We start from the raw sequence: 21,433 nt of genomic DNA on the forward strand, positions 1-21,433 counted from the left end.
TCAGCAAAAAGTAATGCTGGAATAACTTCACCCCGAGTTGTGGGGAATCATGTTTGCAATTTTCTAAATATTTGGGAATATCGTTTACATACAGTGAGAAGAGTGTAGGTGCCAGCACGCAGCCTTGTCTTACACCCCTTCTCACTGGTTTCCTTAGATAATTCCCCCCTAGGTCCCCATCTGACTCTTGCGTAGTTCCCTACGTGTAACCTAACCAATTGCACGAGGATTTCTTCTGGCAACCCAAAATGTTTTAAGGAGTCCTAAAAAAGGGCCTGGGGTACCAGATCGAAGGCTGCCCTTAGATCAACGAAGGCAATATATAAACTGCCCTTCCTTAAAGTAATATATTTCCAACAAATACAAGTAAATCTGAAAACTTGGTCAATTGTGTTTGTTTTGGTTCTAAACCCTGCTTGATATTTTGATAGAATATCGGCCTGGTCCATCCATTCTAGTAATCTATTTAAAATATACCTGGCATAGATTTTCTGTAATATATCAATTAAACTTATCGGGTGATAATTTGCCGGATCATATTGGTTACCCTTTTTAAATAATGTCACAATCTCTGCCTCCTTCCATGTATCGGGGATTGGCGTACGTGCAGCTATTGAATTACATAAAAAGTTTATGTACGGCCCCCAGACTTCCAAATCATGCTTCAGTAAGTCCCCTGGTATTTTGTCAGGTCCAGGAGCTTTCCCTGGTTTAATAGCCTGTAATGATTTTATAGTTTCTTCTAAACAAAAATGCATATCAACTACCTTTGCTGCAATTCCCAATTCGTTTTCTATTACCCAAGGTTCCTCAGAATTATCAGAGTACAGACGGGAAAAATGTTATACCCAGGTATTTTCATCTAATGTGTTTGTTATGTTTAAGAAAATAAAATAAATATATCCATAATATAATTAAACATTTCAGATAACAAAAAGTACCATATAACATAATAAATATTGTAAAAATAAAATAAACCAAAAATATGAATATTATACCAACATCTAATAACAGGACATTTAGGAGTAGTAAAGTTAGGTATCCTAACTTTAGTACTCCTAAATGTCTTCTGTGAATACCGAAAGTCGTAAAGTTAGGATTTTTATCAGTCTAGGAGTAGTAAAGTTAGGAATACTAACTTTAGTACTCCTAAATGCCTTCTGTGAATACCAAAAGTTGTAAAGTTAGGATTTTTCTCAGTTTAGGAATAGTAAAGTTAGGAATCCTAACTTTAGTACTCCTAAATACTTTGTGTGAATAGCGAAAGTCGTAAATGCCTTCTGTGAATACCAGAAGTATTAAGTTTAGGATTTTGTTACAGATTAGTTCTGTGAATCGGCACCTCAATTTATAAAAAATTATAATGTAAAGATTTTAAATTGTGAAAAATTAAATTTAAATATTTTCTACCTATCGTATACAAACAATATAATATTTTTATCAAAACTTTAAGAAATCGAATACAAACATTTTTAATATATTTTACCATGGTGTCTCATAAAAAAATTAAATTTAAAATTTTTTATTTAATTTTTTGAAAGTTTAACTGATATTTTACAAATCTCCCAACCGTTTTCCCCTATAATCTCTATATCCTACTCCTATAACTTTATAACGCTTATAAAAATACAATAGTCCTCTAGTTAACACTAAAAAATAATTATAATGTTTGCAAACCACAGTAACTAAATTAGAAACAAAAAGTTAACAAAAGCTTATAGAAGTAATTATTTACTGCAAAAAAGTGCTATACAATATGAATATAAAAAACAATATTTTTAGGACACTATTAAAAACAACAGCTAATATAAAAAACAATATTTTAACGACAATATTCAAAACAACACTTAAAATGATATTCTTACTATTGATATTTCTATCCACGATTTTTCTGTAATCATGTTATTGACATTATATTTTTTATTCTATCTTTTGTCAAAGCACCTTTTTAAATACAACCAGGGAAGATATATGTGACCAAATGGCAGCTACCCTAAACTGGAATTTGGCTTTCCAGTTCTCCCAGATACATTGTTTCTAGTTAGCACCTGTGGACAACATGAACACAGACAAAAACATATGTCTGGTATCATCATGCTGAGCATACCAAGAGAAGCAGCGCTGGGAGCATTACTTGACAGATATACGGCTGACCTATTGCCCCTTGGTGTATGCTGTGATGAGCATAAGAAAAATGACACTAGAACAGACCAAAAAAATACTGGAATACTGACTGAAAGTCCTTGATTGCAATATATATATATATATATATATATATATATATATATATATATATATATATATATATATATATATATATATATGTATATTCACTGAAAACAAAATTACAGAGATGTTATAGTTAGGAAATGGAATACAAAAAAACTTAGAAATTTACTGAAAAAACAAAAGGTTACAGTGACTTTATAGTTAGGCTCAGGTTTCACTCGGACAAAACCAGAGAATTCCAGCATTTATAGTTAGCTGAGCTAACTATAACTCACGCCCCTGCACTGCACTACTTAAGACCTCGCATATTACATTACTCATGATATGGTTAGTGATATCACTGATGACATCTCAACGCCAGAAGGGGCATTTGCAGGATAGTGGAGAAAGGGGGATGATTCCTCCTGCGAGTCGCTGCTATTTATTTTAGGAGGTTGGGCTGCATGGCCCCCATCCCTGGACTATTTTGGGACCTGGGGACCCCATCCCTGGGGCGCGATCTTTAAAAAAAAAGTATTAGAAAAACAGTAGGGAGGCTGTCCAGTTCCCTCCTGGGCTAATTTCTGCCCGAGGACCCCATCTCCTGGGGCCTGGCATTTATTTATTTTATTTCAAAAGGAGGGGGGAGAGCGGCCCCCCTCCCAGCCCATTTTCTGCCCAAGGAACTCATCCACCGGTGCATGCACATATAAAAAAGAAGAAAAAAAATAATTAGGAAGTTGGCCATATGGCCCCCCTCCCAAGGGTGATTTTGGCCCCAGGGACAACATTTCCAATGTCCAGGCCTTTGTGTATATATATATATATTTTTTACATGGGAGTGGGGCTACATGGCCCCCCTCCCCAAGCCTATTTTAGCCCCAGGCACCCCATCCCCCATGACAGGCCTTCAACTTAAAAAAAAAACAGAAATGGGATGGGGCCAGCATGGCACCCCTCCCTGGGCTGACTATGCATGGGGCATGGCCACCTTATTTGGGAGTGCTGGGGGAGACTGAAGCCCTCAATACTCCCTACCGGCTCTCAGCCTCCTGCGGAATCCGGCATTGCTTTTAGACAGAGGGAGCTGCAAACATGCAACTTCCTCTGTCCAAAAGCAATTCTGCTCAGCTTCATGGAGGCAAGAGTATTTTTACTGCTCCCGCTACCTCGAAGCGGAGCAAAGTTTGTTATTGTATTGTATTCTAATTGCATTTATAAAGCACTTACTAGCCTTCACGATGTATCAAAGTGCTTTTTCTGGGAGTAGCATGCTACTCCAAAACCCATAGAGGATTAGTGGTTAGTTAGTATAGTGAAAATATGGAAGTAGTGGATATGTTAGTCAGTTATTTAGATTGAGCTGTAGGCCTCAGCACAGGGCAGGTGGCCTCTCTCATGGGCCCAATTGCAAGACACATTTCTTTCAATAAGATCACCAGGGGGCACCAAAGGACCCGCGTTCCACCATAGCCTGGCTGTCTGGCACTATCCAGAGCCCCATGCAAGACGGCTGAGTGCAAAGTCCTGACCCTGCTGCCCACCTCTCATGCTATACCCTGAGGCCTTCTTTTCATACACCCACTTCCATTAGGCATGGACAGATGGGAGCTTGAATGGGCACTAACTTACCAGTACAGTTTTGTACCGCTCAACCAGCGCATAGGTGTCAGCGTTGCCAATGCAGATTCGACAACTGAGACAGCTGAAGCATTCTGGGTGGTACTTGTGCTCCCCGGCAACCATGGCAGGGCCGCCAAACCATAGCAAACTGCTGTGGGCACCCCGGGACATTGCTGGAGCCAGCCATTGGGGTTGGTGGTCCCAAGGGTCATGCACGGCTTCAGGAAGGGATCTCTGCATCCCCCAATCTTGCATTTTGCCCTGGGGAGGTCGTGGTCTCCTCGGCCGTGGGTCTGAAACTTCATTGGTGTATGTGTGGTGGCGGTCCCCGGGGCTGACTGGGGAGCCAGAGCACCCCACATATTAATATGGCATATACCCTCTGGGAGGTGGAATTTGGGGAAGGCCAAAGAGTCACCCTCGCTGTTTTTTATTGTTCTTAAAGTATGTGCCTCAGGGAGGTGGTGGTCCCTGAGGCAGAGGTAGTACAAAAGATCCCCCATGTATTGTAATATATGCAATATTGTATATTTTAAATTAGCCTCAGGCAGGTGGCAGTCACAGGGGCAGGGGGGTCCACGAGGCCGCCTCACATAATACAAAATAGCCCCAGGGAGGTGGTGGTCCTCAGAGCAGGAGGGGTCTGTGAGGCCCCAAATATTGTTTCAATAGCCTCTGTTAGGTGGCAGTCCTCAGGGCTGTGGGAGAGCCCAGTGGGCAAGCCTGCATCAATAAAGTAAAGTGCCCAGAGGCGGTGACAGTCCCTAGTACCTTGTTAAAGAGGGATGCCCGTGCAGCCCCCTCTGATATTAATCATATGCCCCTGGGACCTGGCCCACCCAGGGGTTAATTTAAAGCAAGCGCATATATATATATTATCTACTGGTGGTCTCCAGTAGGTAGTTATAGTTAGGACCAAGTTTCAATAGGAAAAGCATTTTTGACTTGCCTATAACTTTGGCGCCATTTGACAAATCTGCATGAAATTTTTCAAAATATGCGTCAAAGTAGGTTCTGTGTGTCATGAAAAGTGTGAGGTTGATCTGTGCAGTGGGGACCGAGAAATAGGGGCACGAAATAAGGGCTGTGTTTGTAATGTTTATTCCCATAAGAAGGCTTAGTCGAACCTACAGCCCGAACCGCTGGACGGAATTACACCAAATTGTTCAGAAAGGTAGATGTTGTTTGTTTTTTGGTGCAAATCTTTCAGTAGCTAATAAGAAATTAAAACTGAAGAATATAATGATATCACTGGTCGAAGATATGTTGTGACGATATCTCTGTCAATCGCGAATGTGCATGCCAACAGGAACACTGTGATTGGGTGGGCTCAACCTGAACAGAAAGTTGCGGCCACCATTTTATCATTCTGGGATGATTCCCGGAGCTGAACATTTCTGTGAAAGCTAACCAAATGTTTGAGAAATGGGGGTGTTAGTGGCACAAGTTGTGTCCAAAATTAGATTTTTTTAAATCATGTGCGATATTCCCACTGACGCTGCAACCGCCAGTGTGGCCCCCCATGTACCAAAGCAAGGACATCATGAATATTGCAGCGACACCACAAATAGTTGTGGAAATATAAAACAAAAAGGGGTCATTAGGATGACTGGCGGACTTATTCCGCCCGACATAAGGGCGGGGATCCCATGGGGGGTATTAGGATGCGCCCGCCACCTTAAGCCATAAGCGGTCTCGGTATTCAACCCCTCAAAGACAAATACATTTCAATTATGGGAGGGGAACCTGACCCCTCCAAGCTCAAATGTGCCCCAAGGACCTTATCCACTGGCACCATACTTGAATCAAAGGGGAGGGGGGTATTAGGCCCCCTGCCCAAGCCTTAAGAGGCCCCAGGGACCCAATCCCTGGGCCGTGTTTTAATTATAGTAGAAGGGGGGAGTGGCCCCGGAACTCAACCCCCCTGGGCCAAATTCCTTACTATTTGGGTTGGTAGGCAAGTGGCCCCTCTTTTCAAGCCCAAATGGGCCACAACACCCCTTTCTTTGGGGCCATATTTTAAATAACGGGGAGAGGGGCACATGGCACTCCTTCCCAAGTCTTAAAAGGCTCTGAGAACCCCATTCCATTATATGCAAGGCCCCTCTCCTGAGCCTTAATAGGCACCAGGGACCCCATCCCCTAGGGCAAATCCGATGTGTTGGGGGAGAGGGTATGTGCCTCCTCAAAGATTTAAGAAACCCCAGGGACCTCATCCCCTGGGGCAAAATGCAATAACACAGGGGAGTGGGCCACACAGCCCCCTCCCCAAACCTTTAGAGGCCCTGGGCACCCCATCTCCCCGAGCCAAAGTGTGTAATTAAGGGTAAGGGGCATTCAGATCCTTTCCCAAGCCTTCTTGAGCCCCCAAGACCCCATCCCAAAGTAATGTTTTGATAGCACATGATAAAGACAAAATTGTGCCTTAGGTTTAAAAAAAGTCATGTAATCACTCAGGTTGTACAGGTAAAAACATGTGTTTTCCTTTTTGAGGACTGTCTGAAGGATGATTAGGACCTAATGCATCTACAAGTGCTTTAGAAGAACTCTTTTCAGTGAAGTGTGTTTGGTATTTCATTGGTCCCTTATATTACATCTTTATGGAATTGGATATTGCACCTAATACAAAAAAATTCTAGTCCATTGCTTCAGATATGTTAGAGTTTAGCTCACTGACTCATACCAATGTGCAGCAATTTATGATAGCTAAACAGGACTGGTACACTGGCTGAGTGGCAATGCCATTCTTTTCCAAATGTTTCCCACCTCGGACCATTGTACGTCCAACAGCCACCAATGACCTGCTGCACACTAAGGGCCTGATTTTGACTTTTGCGGTCCTGGAGCGGACCACCAACCCACTGCCCCACTCCAGGACCGCCAAAGCCATCTTCACACCGCCTGCCAGATTACGAGTTTAAAACCTGGCAGACGGTCCTCCGGCAGCTGGCCTACGGCACTGCCTTTCAAAGGCTCATTGGAGACTCTTAGAAAAGTAACTCCGTGGGTTAGCCACAGCACTTTCCAGTATGGCGTGGACTGTAAAATCTCTTACTTTTAACCATTTTCACCTGTCATGTGGGGTGCCACAGGATTCATCGTTGAGCCTGACTCTATTTAATCTATATGTCACCTCGTTTACACAGCTTATTAGAACATTGGAATGTTGGGAGCTCCATTGAAAACAATGGAGTGCTCCGGGCTTATAATGGCTGGTATAAGCCTGGAGCTCCAACATTCCAATGATTCTTTGTTCACAGCTCTGGCTGTGAACAAAGGCTTCAAGGACCCTGAGGGGATTCCAATCCCCTCACGCTCCCATAAGGCTTTGTTCTTTTTTGTTAGAACATTCTGCCCTCTAGTGACAGAATGTTCTAATAGCCTTATCGCCCTTCGTAGCTGGGCTATACCGGCTATTAAAGTCCCTCTCCCTTGTTAAAGGCCCTCACCTTCGGCTCGGGGCCTTTAACGCAGGAGGGGGCCTTTAATAGCCGGTATAGCCCTCTACGGCGGGCTATAAGGTTATATTAAATGTGTTGGCTTTTTTCCTGTTTCCTATACTGACAACATTCAAATAGTGGTATCGACTTCTTGTAACCCAGATGAGACACCATTAAGATTTATCACCACTAGGGGCCAGATTGATAACTGGATGAACGCCAACTGGAAAAATTAATGTCCTTATGTTAGGAAATGACATCTTTTTTTCGACACAATGCTGGTGGCTGCTGGAGATGGGCCAATTACCTCAGCCTGTGAGAAAAGTTAGGAATTTGGGTATTGTCTTTGAAAATAAATTACATTTTGAAGATCAGGTTAATGCACTTGTTTTCTCTGTCTTCTTCATTTTGCGAATAATTAGGAAGATATGCCCTTTTATTCCTTTGACTCTTCAGAAAATGGTTGTGACCACACTGGCCTTATTCAAATTGGGTTATGGCAATGCCCTCTTTCTGAATTTTCAAAAAAGATTCTTTTGTAAACTTCAGATGCTACAAAATGCATCAGCTTGGCTTGTCTTGAGAATTCCTCAAAATCAATCTGTATCTCGAGGTCTGGTTAAGTCGCACTGGCTTCCGGTAGAATTTCTTTTTTTAATTTAAAGCATTATGTTTAGCTTATAAGGCATTACATAATAAAGGGTCAAGAAAACATAGATCATCGGCATCCACGTTTTTGGTGAGTAAACAAACCTCATGGGAAGGTAGATGTATCAATCTGGGAACGCCAAAACTATGGAACTCTCTCCCCTTGACGCTAAAGAAAAGTCTGGATCTTTTGGGGCATATTATCAAGGGGGTTTATCTCCGCTTTTTTGGCTTGAAAAGCCAAGGAAGCGGAGATAAAATTATCTCCCTATTACCTAGCTGTCGCTAACACCAGTTAGCGACAGCTAGTAGGAGATAGCGACCATCTTGGGCCCCACTTTGCATGTCAGTGATATTTATCACTAATGACATGCAAAGTGGGCGTGCCAAGATGTTAGCGACTGGAAACAGTCGCTAACATCGCTATCTCCTATTACCAACTTTTGGAGATATTCGTGCTAAGCGCGAATATCTCCAAAAGCTAACACCTGCCCTGAGCAGTTCTTAGCCATGTTATCCAATGGGAGGTGGATAACATGGCTAAGAGCATTAGCTCGGTAATGCATGAATATCGCTGACTTTTCAGCGATATTCATGCATTGCGGCCGTTTTTTATCGCATTTGCGATAAACCATGGTAATACCAAGGTTTATCTGCGATAAAAATCGCCGCAGCTCAGCGGAAATTTTTTGTCTCTAACCAAGAAATAGCGATAATTATCGCTATTGCTTGGTAATATGCCCCTTTGTCTTTTAGAAAATCATTTAAAACCTGGCTTTTCTGTAACTAGGTTTCAGCTACCCCTGTTCCTGAAGAAAGCGTCAGCGCCAAGAAGCTCCAGGGCATTTGGGCACTCTGCAAACTAAAATCAGATCAAATTATGCATTACCACCCATCTCACCATTACCATACTTTCTGTCACTCCAGCACCTCATTACCAACATTACCACCAACATAACACACCACTCCCTTATCACCCTTCAGTATCCCACTCTACAGTGATACTTACTTTACCAGTCCACAACAAACCTTAATGCTGAACTTACGAACCCGTTTCACTATAAAAAGCCACATCACTCTTGGATTGTTAAAGCAAAGGCGCCTTAATTTAATTCGCTATGAGATGCCAGTTCATGAAGGATCTGACTCAGAAAATATAAACTGAGACTTCGTTGCTCATTGAAGCCTCATTTAGCATTTCTGGGGCATATATTTATGTTTGGCAATGACTTGGGTTTGGGTCACAGAGCCAGGTAGTCATCAGTCTTTGATTTGAGCCGATGGTTTCAGATGGGGCCCATCAGCACCCCTTTTGGGCATCACCACTTATTATTTCTCAACTGACTTTGTTCTAGGGCAAGATAGAAGAACTGACACAAGGGAACAAAGGAGGGAAGAAAAAATCGAAAAAGGGACAAAGGGTGAAAGCAGGAATGGCAAAGAACCTTCAAGAGTGAGATAAAGAAGCAGGGAGTATCTGGTATTGGATGAAAGAGACCTGAGATGATGGAATCAGGACAACTCATCCTTGGTAGTCAACACCCCGACCTCCAATAACACAGGGGCATATTATCAAGGACGGGCGATACATTATCGCCGCTTTTATATGCAGGAAACTGCCGATAAAGCAGCGATAATGGGCTTTATAATATGCTCTATGGAATTCCTATCGAAGCCCATGTTAGATGCCTTCACATCTAACATGGGCTTCGATAGAAATTCATAGAGCATATTATAAAGCCCATTATCGCTGCTTTATCAGCAGTTTCCTGCCGATAAAAGCAGCGATAATGTATCGCCCGTCCTTGATAATATGCCCCACAGTTTCTAAGCAAACCTTTGAGCCCCAGCACCTAAAAACTAAGCATTGTAGTCAGTACTTACTTCACAAAACAGTGAGCAGCAGATAATACCCACTGGTTGCTGATCACTGAACCTCCGCAGATGTGGTTCCCATTCTTCCGCAGGCTGACCTGCCAAGGCCACTCCCCGGCCTGCGCATTCTGCCCACCAACAATGCGGTCCGAAACACCAGCTTCGCCACAAACTAGTTAAAAAGAAAAGTTGGATCTCATGAGCAGCGGAACGCACACCAATAGTTGTTTATTGCTCTGTAAAAACAACAGGTGAATGATAGTTCTATTAGCCACAATTATTTTATGTTTTTTTTTTAATATCAGAGCAGAGACTGAAGTCACCAGGAAAAAAATCTAAGAATTTGTGCCCACCCACCTGTGGAAAGAGTAACTGTGCAGACCGTTAGTGTTAAAATTACCTCAGACCAAATTTCTCCACATAATTACCATTCCGTTTTCCCACTGCCTACAGCACCCCGGTGTCCAGATGCTCAGCATCAAAAAATTGTGAAATAGACGAAAAACTCTCATTTGGAAGTGCCCGCACATACAGTAAAAGGACTACAATGGTGAGGCTAACATCAAAGATTTTTTTACGTGTTTGCATGTTTTTTGGGCAGATTTATATGACACGAACTTGGCATCAGGGCATCAGAGCTTGAAAGAGAACCAGATGTAACACATGCTCAGGTGTGGGAGATTAAGTGATTTGCCAAGAATCACAGGATGCAGAGCCAAGGGAAGTATTAAAACATGGTTCCATCGTTCCAATGTGGAGATGTACGAAAACAGTGTATTTAGTTTTTGTGTAATAAAGATAATTTGGGCAACATTACTCGAAATTCTGCGTAAATAAACCAAATGCAAACCTATCATTCTGCGCTATCTACTAGCACAAGTTTATTTATTTATTTGATTTGGTACTCCACTGAGAACCACAAATATTTCATGCATAATAATCCATTATTTACACCATCTACTAGCACAAAATTCATCCTTGAGCCAGTTTTTGACACAAAGAGGCATTTCATCTTTAAAACAGAGTGCAAAAAAACAAAAGCACTGTGAGCAACAGCTGCTGACATTCTGTGGTTCCTGTGAGTTTGCAGTACATTTTTACCATGAATTGTGCAGTCAGAGTAAATGTTTACTGTGAATGGTGCTTAATTACGCAAAGTTGCATATTTTCAGGAACTTCATGTAGCAAGAGTACCACATAATTGCTGAAATCGTGCAACTTAACCAGTGTAATTTAAATATCACCTAGGCCTAGTCCACAGTCACCAGCTTTAGCCATTTGGACATATTTAATTCCCACGTTTCGCCTTATTTTGACAATATCGGGAATAGATTCAAACTTCTGATGATCCTTTCAACACAAATATATACATACAGGGACATTTTCAACATCAAAATGCTTTTTAACTCCTTAGCTGCTGAGGCTATACGTGTTGAGCCTATTTTTTCATGTTTGGGGAAGTCTGTGCTCAAACCTTTCTATCTTTTTTTCCCAAAAAGGTATCAAGGGCAAATTTGAGACAGTTTTGCCCACATGTTACGGTGTCTGGAGACTTGCCGGTAAGTGCATTACTCTGAGTGTTTCTTGTGCCAAGATTATTTCCTTAGTGACGGGTGTTGAGCCTCCAAAAAAGAAACACCCTCCCACTTTCATGGTTTATGGTGTTAAGCCTGCTCATGCATTACCTCCTTGTGACCTTTTTTGCCTCGATTAATTACTCAGTGAGATGTAACAAGCAATAACTGATTAAAATAAAGGAATTTCACTCCAGAACATCTTTTAGTACATACAGGTTCGCGTACTGTTTAACCTTATAGATACAAGCACATTTGAGCCACAATCATTCTGAATCTATGGGGCAGATTTAAAAGTCCCTTGCACCAACTGGCGTCGTTAACAATGCGACACAATACAACATATTTGCAAGGTGACACATCTAGGGAGATGCTTCACCTTGTAAAGCCCTGCGCTAAATTATACCTGTGCCAGGTATAATGTATGCATGGTGGGCGTTATGTCGCAAGGAAGCCTTTTAAAAGTGACTCAGGGAAATCTACAAGATTTCACTGAGAGACTTTTACGACGCCACAGCGTCAAAACCTTGTGCCTGCTTGAAGCAGGCATAAGGAGTGATGCAGCATGGTTGGAATAGGCATTCCTGACAATTGCTGGAGTTGTGTCGTGCTTAAGACACAACTCCAGCAATGCCTTGCCTTTCTGACAAAAGATGCGTCAAGCATATGTCTGTCCTTGGGCCACGGTGCGCCGCATTATATATGCGGAGCATCCATGGTGGTACAAGGCTATTTTTCCATAACGCAAATGAACAGGCGCATCTCTGCAAATATGCAGAGATGTTCCAGTTCTTGGAAATCTGCCCGCAGTGTTTTGCATTATAATGTAATGTTTGATAAAGATATTGGGGTATCCCAGATTGCTGTCCTACATATCGCTGCCAAGGAAGCACCTTGGGACACTACCATTGGGGTTGAAATTCTTCTTGTTGACCTCCCCTCAATTCTTGGTGGAAGAGTCACCCCTGACTCCAACTATGCTACAGTTATTGTAGATCCCTTGATCTACTAAGTGTCTGAGTTTGTGTTTGAATCCTTTCATTACACGACCAAACTTGACAACGAATATTAGAACCTTTGGTCCTGATGTCTATTACACTTTCCAAAAAAATCAAAAGCACATTTTTCACATCAAGTGAATGGAGCTCAAGCTCCTCAGAAGACTGGGGCTCTATTAAAAAGCTTGTAAGATCCTCTCTTGTTCAGGATGGAACAGAAAGTTTACCATGGCGATGAAGGAGGTCCCAATGCATAGCATAAACCTATCTTCAAAATCACACAAAAAGGTTTTTGAAGGACAAAGATCCCAATTCTCCAAGCCTTATACTGGAGATGATAGCTTTAAGGACCCTGGGACAACCAAAGCCTATGGCAGACTCCATTGGCTCCTCGCCGTAGGCTATGAGCAAAAACAAAATCATTACATGCAGGGGCCACTGCTCAGCAGCAAAACAAAGGTGTGTTTTGCATAAGACACTCCTAACCAGGAGAGTGACAAGGTTGTTCATGGGTCTGTCTTTTCTGTAGGGTATTTTTTAAGGAGGCTGATCTCCCCCCTCAGTAAGTAATTTATCGTGGTGAAAGAAGTCAAGATGTGGTAAGTGTGCAGCTTCAGAACCCATTCCACCACCTCAAAGCTAATTTCAGAATTGTGTTAGTATACTCACCTAGAAAAACAGTATTATACAGTTTGCAATAATCAATTATATGACCGGAATCTCATACTTAATACTGAACCAAATGTTCTTTTCTACCTCTGTTTAATCGATTCAAATTTGCCACTATTACTATAGAAGGTAGAAACATAAATAACTCAAGAGAAGAGGGATGATCCTTTTAACTATTGGCCCATCTTGTTCAAGATAGCCTCAAGAAAATCTTCGGAAAAACTGCTATTGTTCTGGCTAGAGACTTAAATTGGAGGAAAATCAATCACACCACATCATTCCGCAAAGGGAAAAATATCATTGACGAGCTGGGAAGAAATAAAAAAACAGGCGGACAGCGTATATCCCGAGCACCTGGGGAATGCATTTGAAATCCTGTCTGAAAGAGCTGGATCTGGAATTAGTATGGATAACTGGGTCCGACAAAGCATGTTTAAGCAGATCAGCCAACGCGGCAGCAAAAAGGAAATCCTTTTTGGAGGACAAAAACACACTTGCAAAACGTCGGCATGGATGGACCATCATCAACTCCTTTACTGCACTAAAACCTCAAGCATATCTCTCATCTCACTTTAGCGGGTATTTAAAAAGAGGATTTACAGATTACCGGATCGGTCTGCACGTTTCGAAAGATTTATTACCGCCCTAGAAACGCACTGAACAGACGGAGCAATGTCGTCTTTGCGGTTATAAAACCGAAACCCTAGCCCATTTTCTCTGCGTATGTCCAGCACTCATGGTCATAGGCGACGACATTTGAAACCCATTTTTAACGAGCTAAACATTCGATCCTGCAGGCACGCAGTAACAAGCTGGCTGGGAGGTTCCTCCATAATCCTGGCGGGGAGTCAAATTCCTGGCAGAGGTGAGAAAATGTTTAGGTCAAGGCGAGCAGGGGTATACTGAGGAGGCATCCCATGGAATTTACAAACTGTAAAAACTGTCTGAGACCCTGAGACGGCTGGAGGTGCCCCAGACGAAAGCTTTTAAATATCGTATTTTATATGATTTCTTAGACGCTGAGTAGCAACAAGGCCAGGAAATTTTATTATTTTGTATGGTTATTTTATCATGTGAAATTTGTAATAATTTTAATTAATTATGCAATAAATCTTTTTGACATTGACGAAGTGAGAAGGTTGTAGATTATATTTTTACACTACATGGACTGGCAAAACTCCCCATTTTCTTGGTCTTTAAAGATCTAAAGAAGTTATCGGACTGTGTGGATTGGACGGTACTCTAGAGTTTCTTGGAGGGACAAGGCCTTGCTATGAAGCTCCTGATACTATTGACGGGTCTACATCATGGCAATGACTCAAGAGTAATATACAGAAACAAGGGAGAATGAATGGAGGAATTACCAGTAAAGAAAGGAGTGAAACAGGGTTGTGTACTCGCCCCAGAACTGTTTAACATTCATATAAATGAAATAGGTAAATCTCTCAATAATCTTGGCCTTGATTTTCTCAAAGTGGAGGCGAACCATATTCCGATTCTGCTATTTCCATGTGATGCAGTGATACTTGCATGCCCACAAACGTCAATGCATTGCACCCCCCCCCCCCCAAGCGCCTTGAGACCCTCCGGGTAGGTAGTGCGCTCTATAAATGTCCTTGATTGATTGATTGATTGCCTTCTAGAAGGTTTTGAGAAAATCTGTAGTGAGAGGAAGTTAACAATCAATACAGAGAAAACTTAGTTCATGATCAAGAAACTTAAATTGAAGCTAATTTCGACATTTAAGATCTATGGCAAAGCAATCGAAAGAGTACAAACCTATGAATATTTGGGATCCACTCAATTGGACGGTTCAATCAGTTAAGTCCAAAACAATTCTGAGCCAACAGGCTAGCAGTTTGCTAAACAAAGTGGACATCAATTCATTAAACCAGCCCTAATTGCCTCCAAAACAAAAATACTTGCAGCAATCTCATACTGCTTGGAAATCTCGGTATGTATATATGCGCAGGCCCTTAAAAACTTGAAAATGCTATTACACCTAGGCCCAGGGCAAGGAACTCATAGCTTTTTGTCCTGTGCAATACTGGGCTTGAGTCTAGCTCAGCCAAGCTCTTTCTGTATTTTGAAAGTCTCTGCAGAATCTCCATAAAAACCAAACAATAGCTGACTTTGGTTCAGGCAAGTAAAGTATAGTCTCACGACAATTTATTGCATAAAGCCATGGAACAATCCCAAGCAGATAAACAAGACTGTCCTACAAATTCTAAGAGAGGAAGAATGAGGAGGCCATCAAATTATTTTTCTGATAAACTATTTTAAACTAAAGCCAGAGTCTCATTGGGGGCCACTCTTGGATCTGTTATTTCCACCAGAGAAAAGGGCTGTATAACTTATGTTTAGATAAGGAACTCTCCAGGTGCTGTCCTTGACTAAAATATGGTCAATGCCTCTGGAAGTAAATCTGACATCTGTCACTGATGTCTTTGAGGCTCAGAATTATGTACTCCATGCTGCTCTGCAATACTACATTGAAAGTCCAGAGGTAATACCTTCAAGGCTTGTTTCTAAGATTGCAACCTGTAGAGCAGCATTGACATTTTATTATAGAACAGTTCATAAGGAAATCGACCAGGCAGTAGCATCCTACATATATGCAGGCTGGAAAGCAAAAAGATCTGATGAAGTCAGACCAAAAGGACAGACAGCGTACAATGGTGGAGTGTAATGTATAGGGATTTACTTGGATTAGTGCAGTACTGTAACACCGCATTTTTTTATATCAAATTGCACGCTATTAGCCTATAGGACTACCATTTTATAAATATGACAGAATACTATACAGATGGAGACAATGTTACTATACTAGCATAACCCTAGTGTTTTAGTTAATCAGATAGTATGCTTTGTTTATATTACTAGATTTGTTTTAGTCAATAAGCTTAACTTCTGCACATGCACTTTATTTAATTAATGCAACCAGCGTACTTTGGCATAGTTACATCATGATGAATCAGCTTGTCTGGGGCTAACAATAGTTAAAATATTTAGAGAACTGTATGCAACATTGTCCATATTTTTATGGAAGCTCATCATTTTTAGTATTTTTACTGTATGGGGTAACATGGTTGTGTCCACTGTCCACTTCACTCAAAACACCAGCATTATATATCAACATGGACATGTCTGTGGTGTGCATACTGCAGTCTGGCCAGCACATCCATGCCACACTTGTCATTGTGTACATTCTCATTCTTGGTTCACTTGCCTCCTTCGCACATGCCTGGTTCTCACCTCTCCCCACATTCTGCTATTGTGTGGCTGAGGTGCCATGCCGTTGATTGCTTGTGTACATGGCTAGCCCAGGTTTGCCACAGAGAGTTGTGCTGTTGTGTCTGGTAGGTGGGCATGTTCTTTGGCATGTTGTATGTGAGTTTGTAACGTGCGCATTCCCAGAGTTGTGAGGTGCATGATTGTGGAGTTGAGGTGTGTGGTGTGTTCATTTGATACTTACCAACGAGCAATGCATTCCAATAGGTGCCAACCTCTAAGCGCTGGTTGATGATGGACTGTTGGAAGATGAAGGAATCATGCACACTGCCTGGGTAGTTGGCGACAACATTGGTGAAGAGTCCCAGATGATCCACTATTGCCTGCACATTGATGGAATGTGTGTGCTTCCTGTTGCGGTAATTGTGTGCAGTGGCGGGGGAACACAAGGAGTACATGTGTGCAGTAGATTGCCCCAACACTTGCGGGAAGCCAGCTATGTCGTAGAAGCCTTGCTTGGTCTCCAGCTGTTCCTGCGCAGTGTGTGGGAAGTAAAGATGCTGGGGTACCAAGCTGATGATGGCATCCAAGACAGGGGTGAGGAACTTGGATAGGGCTGACTGTGAGACTCCACCGACTCTGGCAGTTGTTGGTTGGAAGGAACCAGAGGCCAACAGGGGCAGCACAGCCAGCAGCTTAGTCTGCGGAGGGATATTGCTTGTCCGCTGTGTTGGTACCGTCAGCCTGTGGGGAATGATGGTCAGGATTCAGAGGAAGGTTGTCCTTTTGAGCCTGTAGTGGGTAATGACATCCTCTGTGAGGCTGGTGCGTTTTCTGATGGTCCGCGGTCTGTGTCTGCGCTGCCTCTGGGGTAGTCCAGGGGGCGGGGGGTCCTGAGGGGGGTTGCTGGCTTGGGTGTGGTGGCAGTGGGTGTTGTTACCCTCTTGGGGCTCCGAGCTGCATGATCAGTAGCTCCATGGCATCTGTTGTTCTTCAGGTGTGGCTCTGGTCTGGGCTTCCTTTTATGGTGCAGGTTGTCGTCCGACTTAACACGAGGTAAAAGCAGGTGTGAAATCTTTGCTGCTAGAGTGCCTTATCGCCTGTTTTGGGATCTTATCGCCGATCTGGCTGGTCGTTGAGAATATTTGGAAGTGATGTTATCATGACTTTTTGCACAGGAACGCCTACTCTGCTTCTCATTAGCGTTAGTTGCCGGTGTCATCCGTGGTGATGTTTTTGCGGCTGCTATCGCAGGAAAACTGGCGATATCGGCTGTTAGCACCAGCTTGTGAATAGGGCGATAAATCTATTGCCACTTTGGCTGCGATAAAGTGCCGCTTACTCAGCGATAAGTCCTTGAGAATATGGCCCAATATTTCTTAATGGGGAAATCTGAAGAGGTTTCTTCAGCCGTCAACAGTGCGTGCCTTTACGGCGCCTGTAGATCGCACCAGCCAAACTGTCTCTATCTTTGTTAACCCAACCAAGAAAGAAGTTGGAAAACGCTGTGGTTTTAGGGAGCTTCAAAGTGAATTTTGAAGAAGGTCACTGCACATTTTTAAGCATCTGTGTAACAAAGATTGTGGACTCACCAGGCAATGTGATAACTCCCCGTATTTTGAGACTGTATAAGATATTACCATGCCTTATTACTGGGCCTCTTGTAATGGGGTGCAGAGTTGGAAGTATTATGAGAATGGTGAGTGAATTGGAAGCATGATAAAATATCATACAATAAGCTTATAAAACATACATCTGCTTTCAAAGAATCGTCCCATGCTAGTGGCAAGGTTCCGAAATTGAACTAGATCTCAGCAAAAACCCCTGGACAGAAGAACCTAAACATTAAAAAGAAATGTCTTCAAGCTATTACGAAAGATAGATTCAGAGACAGCTAAGTATAGAGCGATTGGAAGGGAGTTCCAGAGTTTAACAATTAGGAACACAATGGATCTTCCACCTCTTCTGGCCATACGGATCCTAGGAATTAGCAATAGGCTTAGATCGTTAGATCTCAGTGATATTGAAAGGCATACAGGGGGCCCTTCTTCTTAAAAACTCTATAGGGAAAAGTTAGTGCCTTAAATTTGATTTATTTAGATATGGGCAGCCACTGAGAAACGCCCCAGAACGAATCCAAGCAACCAAAATTCAAACAAATTCCCCGGATATTCAGTGTATCTTAATAGAACCTCCAAGCCAACCCCAAGTAGCAATAATAAACACCTATTCGAGGCCATCTAGGAATGGTCAGGAATCGGCTACATTTAGAGCCCTGAACTCCTTCATCCAAGGGCTAGACCCCTCTATCTCAATAATACTTGGAGGAGATTTTAACTGCCAATTTGAACCTTTGGGCAGTCTAGAACTGGGTGATCAAGATGAGGTAGATGCACTATGGCATATCCAGGATCCGAACATTGCCCCTGTCAGGGCGTGGACACCTCTTGTGCTCCAAATAAAATGTTTCTCCCTTGCGACATCCCTGCGGGCGTGCAATGGGAGACTGGGCCCTGAGCGCCCAGCAAAGGCAACTTTTAATCGGGCAAATAAAACAACCATCATTGATTACCTAATGGTGGATGCTAAAAATTGGGATAAGCTGAAAGAATTTAGGGTCATTCAAAGACAGGACAGTGACCACAATGCCCTGGTAGTAACTTTCAAACCAGGGTAATTTGGTTTAACCACCTCTGATCACATACCTGCCACGATGATACTCCCTCTCACGCTAACCAACAATAGAAGGAGGGTTAAGTGGCCTCACCTTGTAGATTCAACCTTGAAGCTTGCCAAAATCTACCAACTCGCTATCCCTTTTCTAGAGCAGATGGGTGACTCGCCTGGTTGGCAGCAGGCACTAGATACGCATAAACAGCTAGTCGAGGTACTAGGGGATGTGTTTTATCCCATAAGCAGAATTAAGAAGCATGTTCCAAAAACACACCCCTGGTTCAACGATGCGTGCAGGAACTCGAAAAAGGAGCTCCTTGTGGCAATCAAGGCTAAAGATAGAGAGAATATTAGGGTAGCTAGACTGACTTACAAAAAGGAGCTGACCAGGGGTAAAAGAGAGTGGGAAGAAGACAGGTGGGAAGAACTCAGATGTGCCCTTGTGGCAAAAGATGCCAAACTATTCTGGGCATTAGTAAATTCCGGTGCAAATGATGGCGGGGGGACCCCTCTACCAAATATCCCCGCTTCAATGTGGGAGGCGCATTTCTCTGCACTCTACACTGGCCCTGTGACTGGTTACAGCAACCATCTAGATAGGTCTGAGACGCCAGAGCTAGAAGGTTCCACCTGGGTCTCTCCTGCCCAAGGCCCCCCGCACGAGTGTCGACTGCGGGGGGCCTTGGGCATGGGATACCAGGTGGACCATAGGGACACCGAGACGAGGTTGGCCCCGAGAAGTGGTGAGAGTATCTCGGCTAAGGAGGTGGAGACTGCAATTATTAGACAACTCCCTAATAAAGCGCCAGGCCTCGACAGGGTACCGGGCGATCTTTTCCGTTCCCAGCCAAAGATCTGGGCCCCGTACCTAACTGTATTATTTAATGCAGTCCTATTGGGGGCAAAGATACCTGACACCTGGGCGGGGGCCGAAATTGTACCCATTTTTAAGAAGGGGTCCCCTTTGGAGCCGTCAAATTACAGACCAATAAGTCTCCTGGACACTACCCAGAAACTGATGGGCCGGATACTCCTGGATAGAATACTGGGATGGGAGGAGGAGTATGAAGTAATGTCTACCCTGCAGGCCGGTTTTAGATCTGGGATCTCGACCATGGACCAACTCTTTAGGCTGCAGGTCCTCTTTTGGAAGACCGTAAGTATCGAGGGTGGCAGCCTCTACTTGGTCTTCGTCGACCTGCGGGCCGCTTTCGACCTGGTGCCGAGGGAGAGTTTATGGAGCGTCCTAAAAGACCTCGGCCTTCCTCCCTATCTATTGGAGGTCCTGAAGCGGTTTCATGAAGGGAACTATGCCCGGGTGAGGTGCGGGAAGAACGGGGAACTATCCGCACGTTTCCCTGTAACTAGAGGCGTCCGCCAGGGCTGGGCCCTGGCTCCTACGCTCTTTAGTCTTTACATAAATGGTCTGGTGGGGGAACTAGATAGAGTCAGGGATAGTGATGCCCCCTGGTTGGTGTCAGGTTGGGTGCCTGCTCTGATGTTCGCAGACGACACCCTATTGTTGTCGCGAACATCAACAGGCATCCAGCGGGTTCTGGATGGTTTTGTTTTATTCTGCGCTTCGCGGGGACTCGAGATTAATCTAGAGAAAACGAAATTTATGATCTTCGGTCCCCCGAAACGCACCCGCCCTAGCCCTACACTAAACGGCACCCCACTCGAAAGGGTGAGAACCTTTGTATACCTGGGGGTCACCTTGACTGAGGACTTTGGTTGGGGCCCACAGGTAGCCAAATCTACCCTAAAGCTCTCACAGATATTAGGGGGTATAGGTAAGTTCCAGTGGTCAACACAATTTAAGCCAGTCTCCCCAGCGCTTGAAATTTACAGTGTTCAAGCTAGACCTGCTGTAACCTACGGTGCAGAACTTTGGGGACATTCAAACATAGTAAGCCTTCTCAGGGTTGAATGGGCCTTTATGAGGAATCTGATTGGTCTACCCCAAAGCACCCCGCTCATACCCTTGAGATTTGATCTAGGTGTGGAGCCCATCTCTGAACTACTAGCGGCGCGACCCCTCCTGTACTGGAGAAGGCCCTGGACAATACCTGAGCTTGCGGACTACAGAGCTGAGTTCGCCGCTGTCTGGGGGTCGTTGAAGAGTAAGAAAATATCCTGGCTGCTCCACATTAAAACTATTGCCTATCGAATCGGAATGCCCCAAATATGGGAGTCCCCGGCGGAGAGCTGCCCAGTGGTGCGGAGAACTGAGCTGCTAGCCTCTCTGAGGCACTATAACCTAAGTCTGCTGCATCGCCTGCCAAGTATGGGCAGGTTGTCTTCGGAATTCTTGCAGGTAAAACTTGTGCCCAGAAGGGAGGAATTTTTGGACCAAATCGAACCTCCCCTTGCAAGAAAACTATATACACAATTAAGGCACGGTTGCCTGCCACTTGGGGCCTTGACCTGCAAATGGGCAGGTCAAGAGGAGGGAATTTGCCCTGTCTGCAACAATAGCAAAGAAGACATTGCC

At 43.5% G+C, this 21,433-nt stretch overlaps 1 protein-coding gene across 1 annotated transcript in view; it reads right to left on the minus strand.

Moving 5' to 3' along the window:
• Window positions 1–21,433, minus strand: part of LOC144768711 (serine protease 27-like) — a 244,491-nt gene that overhangs the window by 104,677 nt on the left and 118,381 nt on the right. The window contains exon 2 of the mRNA XM_078652581.1: window positions 9,804–9,966. Within this exon, the coding sequence (XP_078508707.1) occupies window positions 9,804–9,966 (163 nt within the window). The remainder of the gene's footprint in view (window positions 1–9,803; window positions 9,967–21,433) is intronic.

The sequence above is a fragment of the Lissotriton helveticus genome, chromosome 7 (genome assembly GCF_964261635.1).
Source record: "Lissotriton helveticus chromosome 7, aLisHel1.1, whole genome shotgun sequence".
NCBI lineage: Eukaryota > Metazoa > Chordata > Amphibia > Caudata > Salamandridae > Lissotriton > Lissotriton helveticus.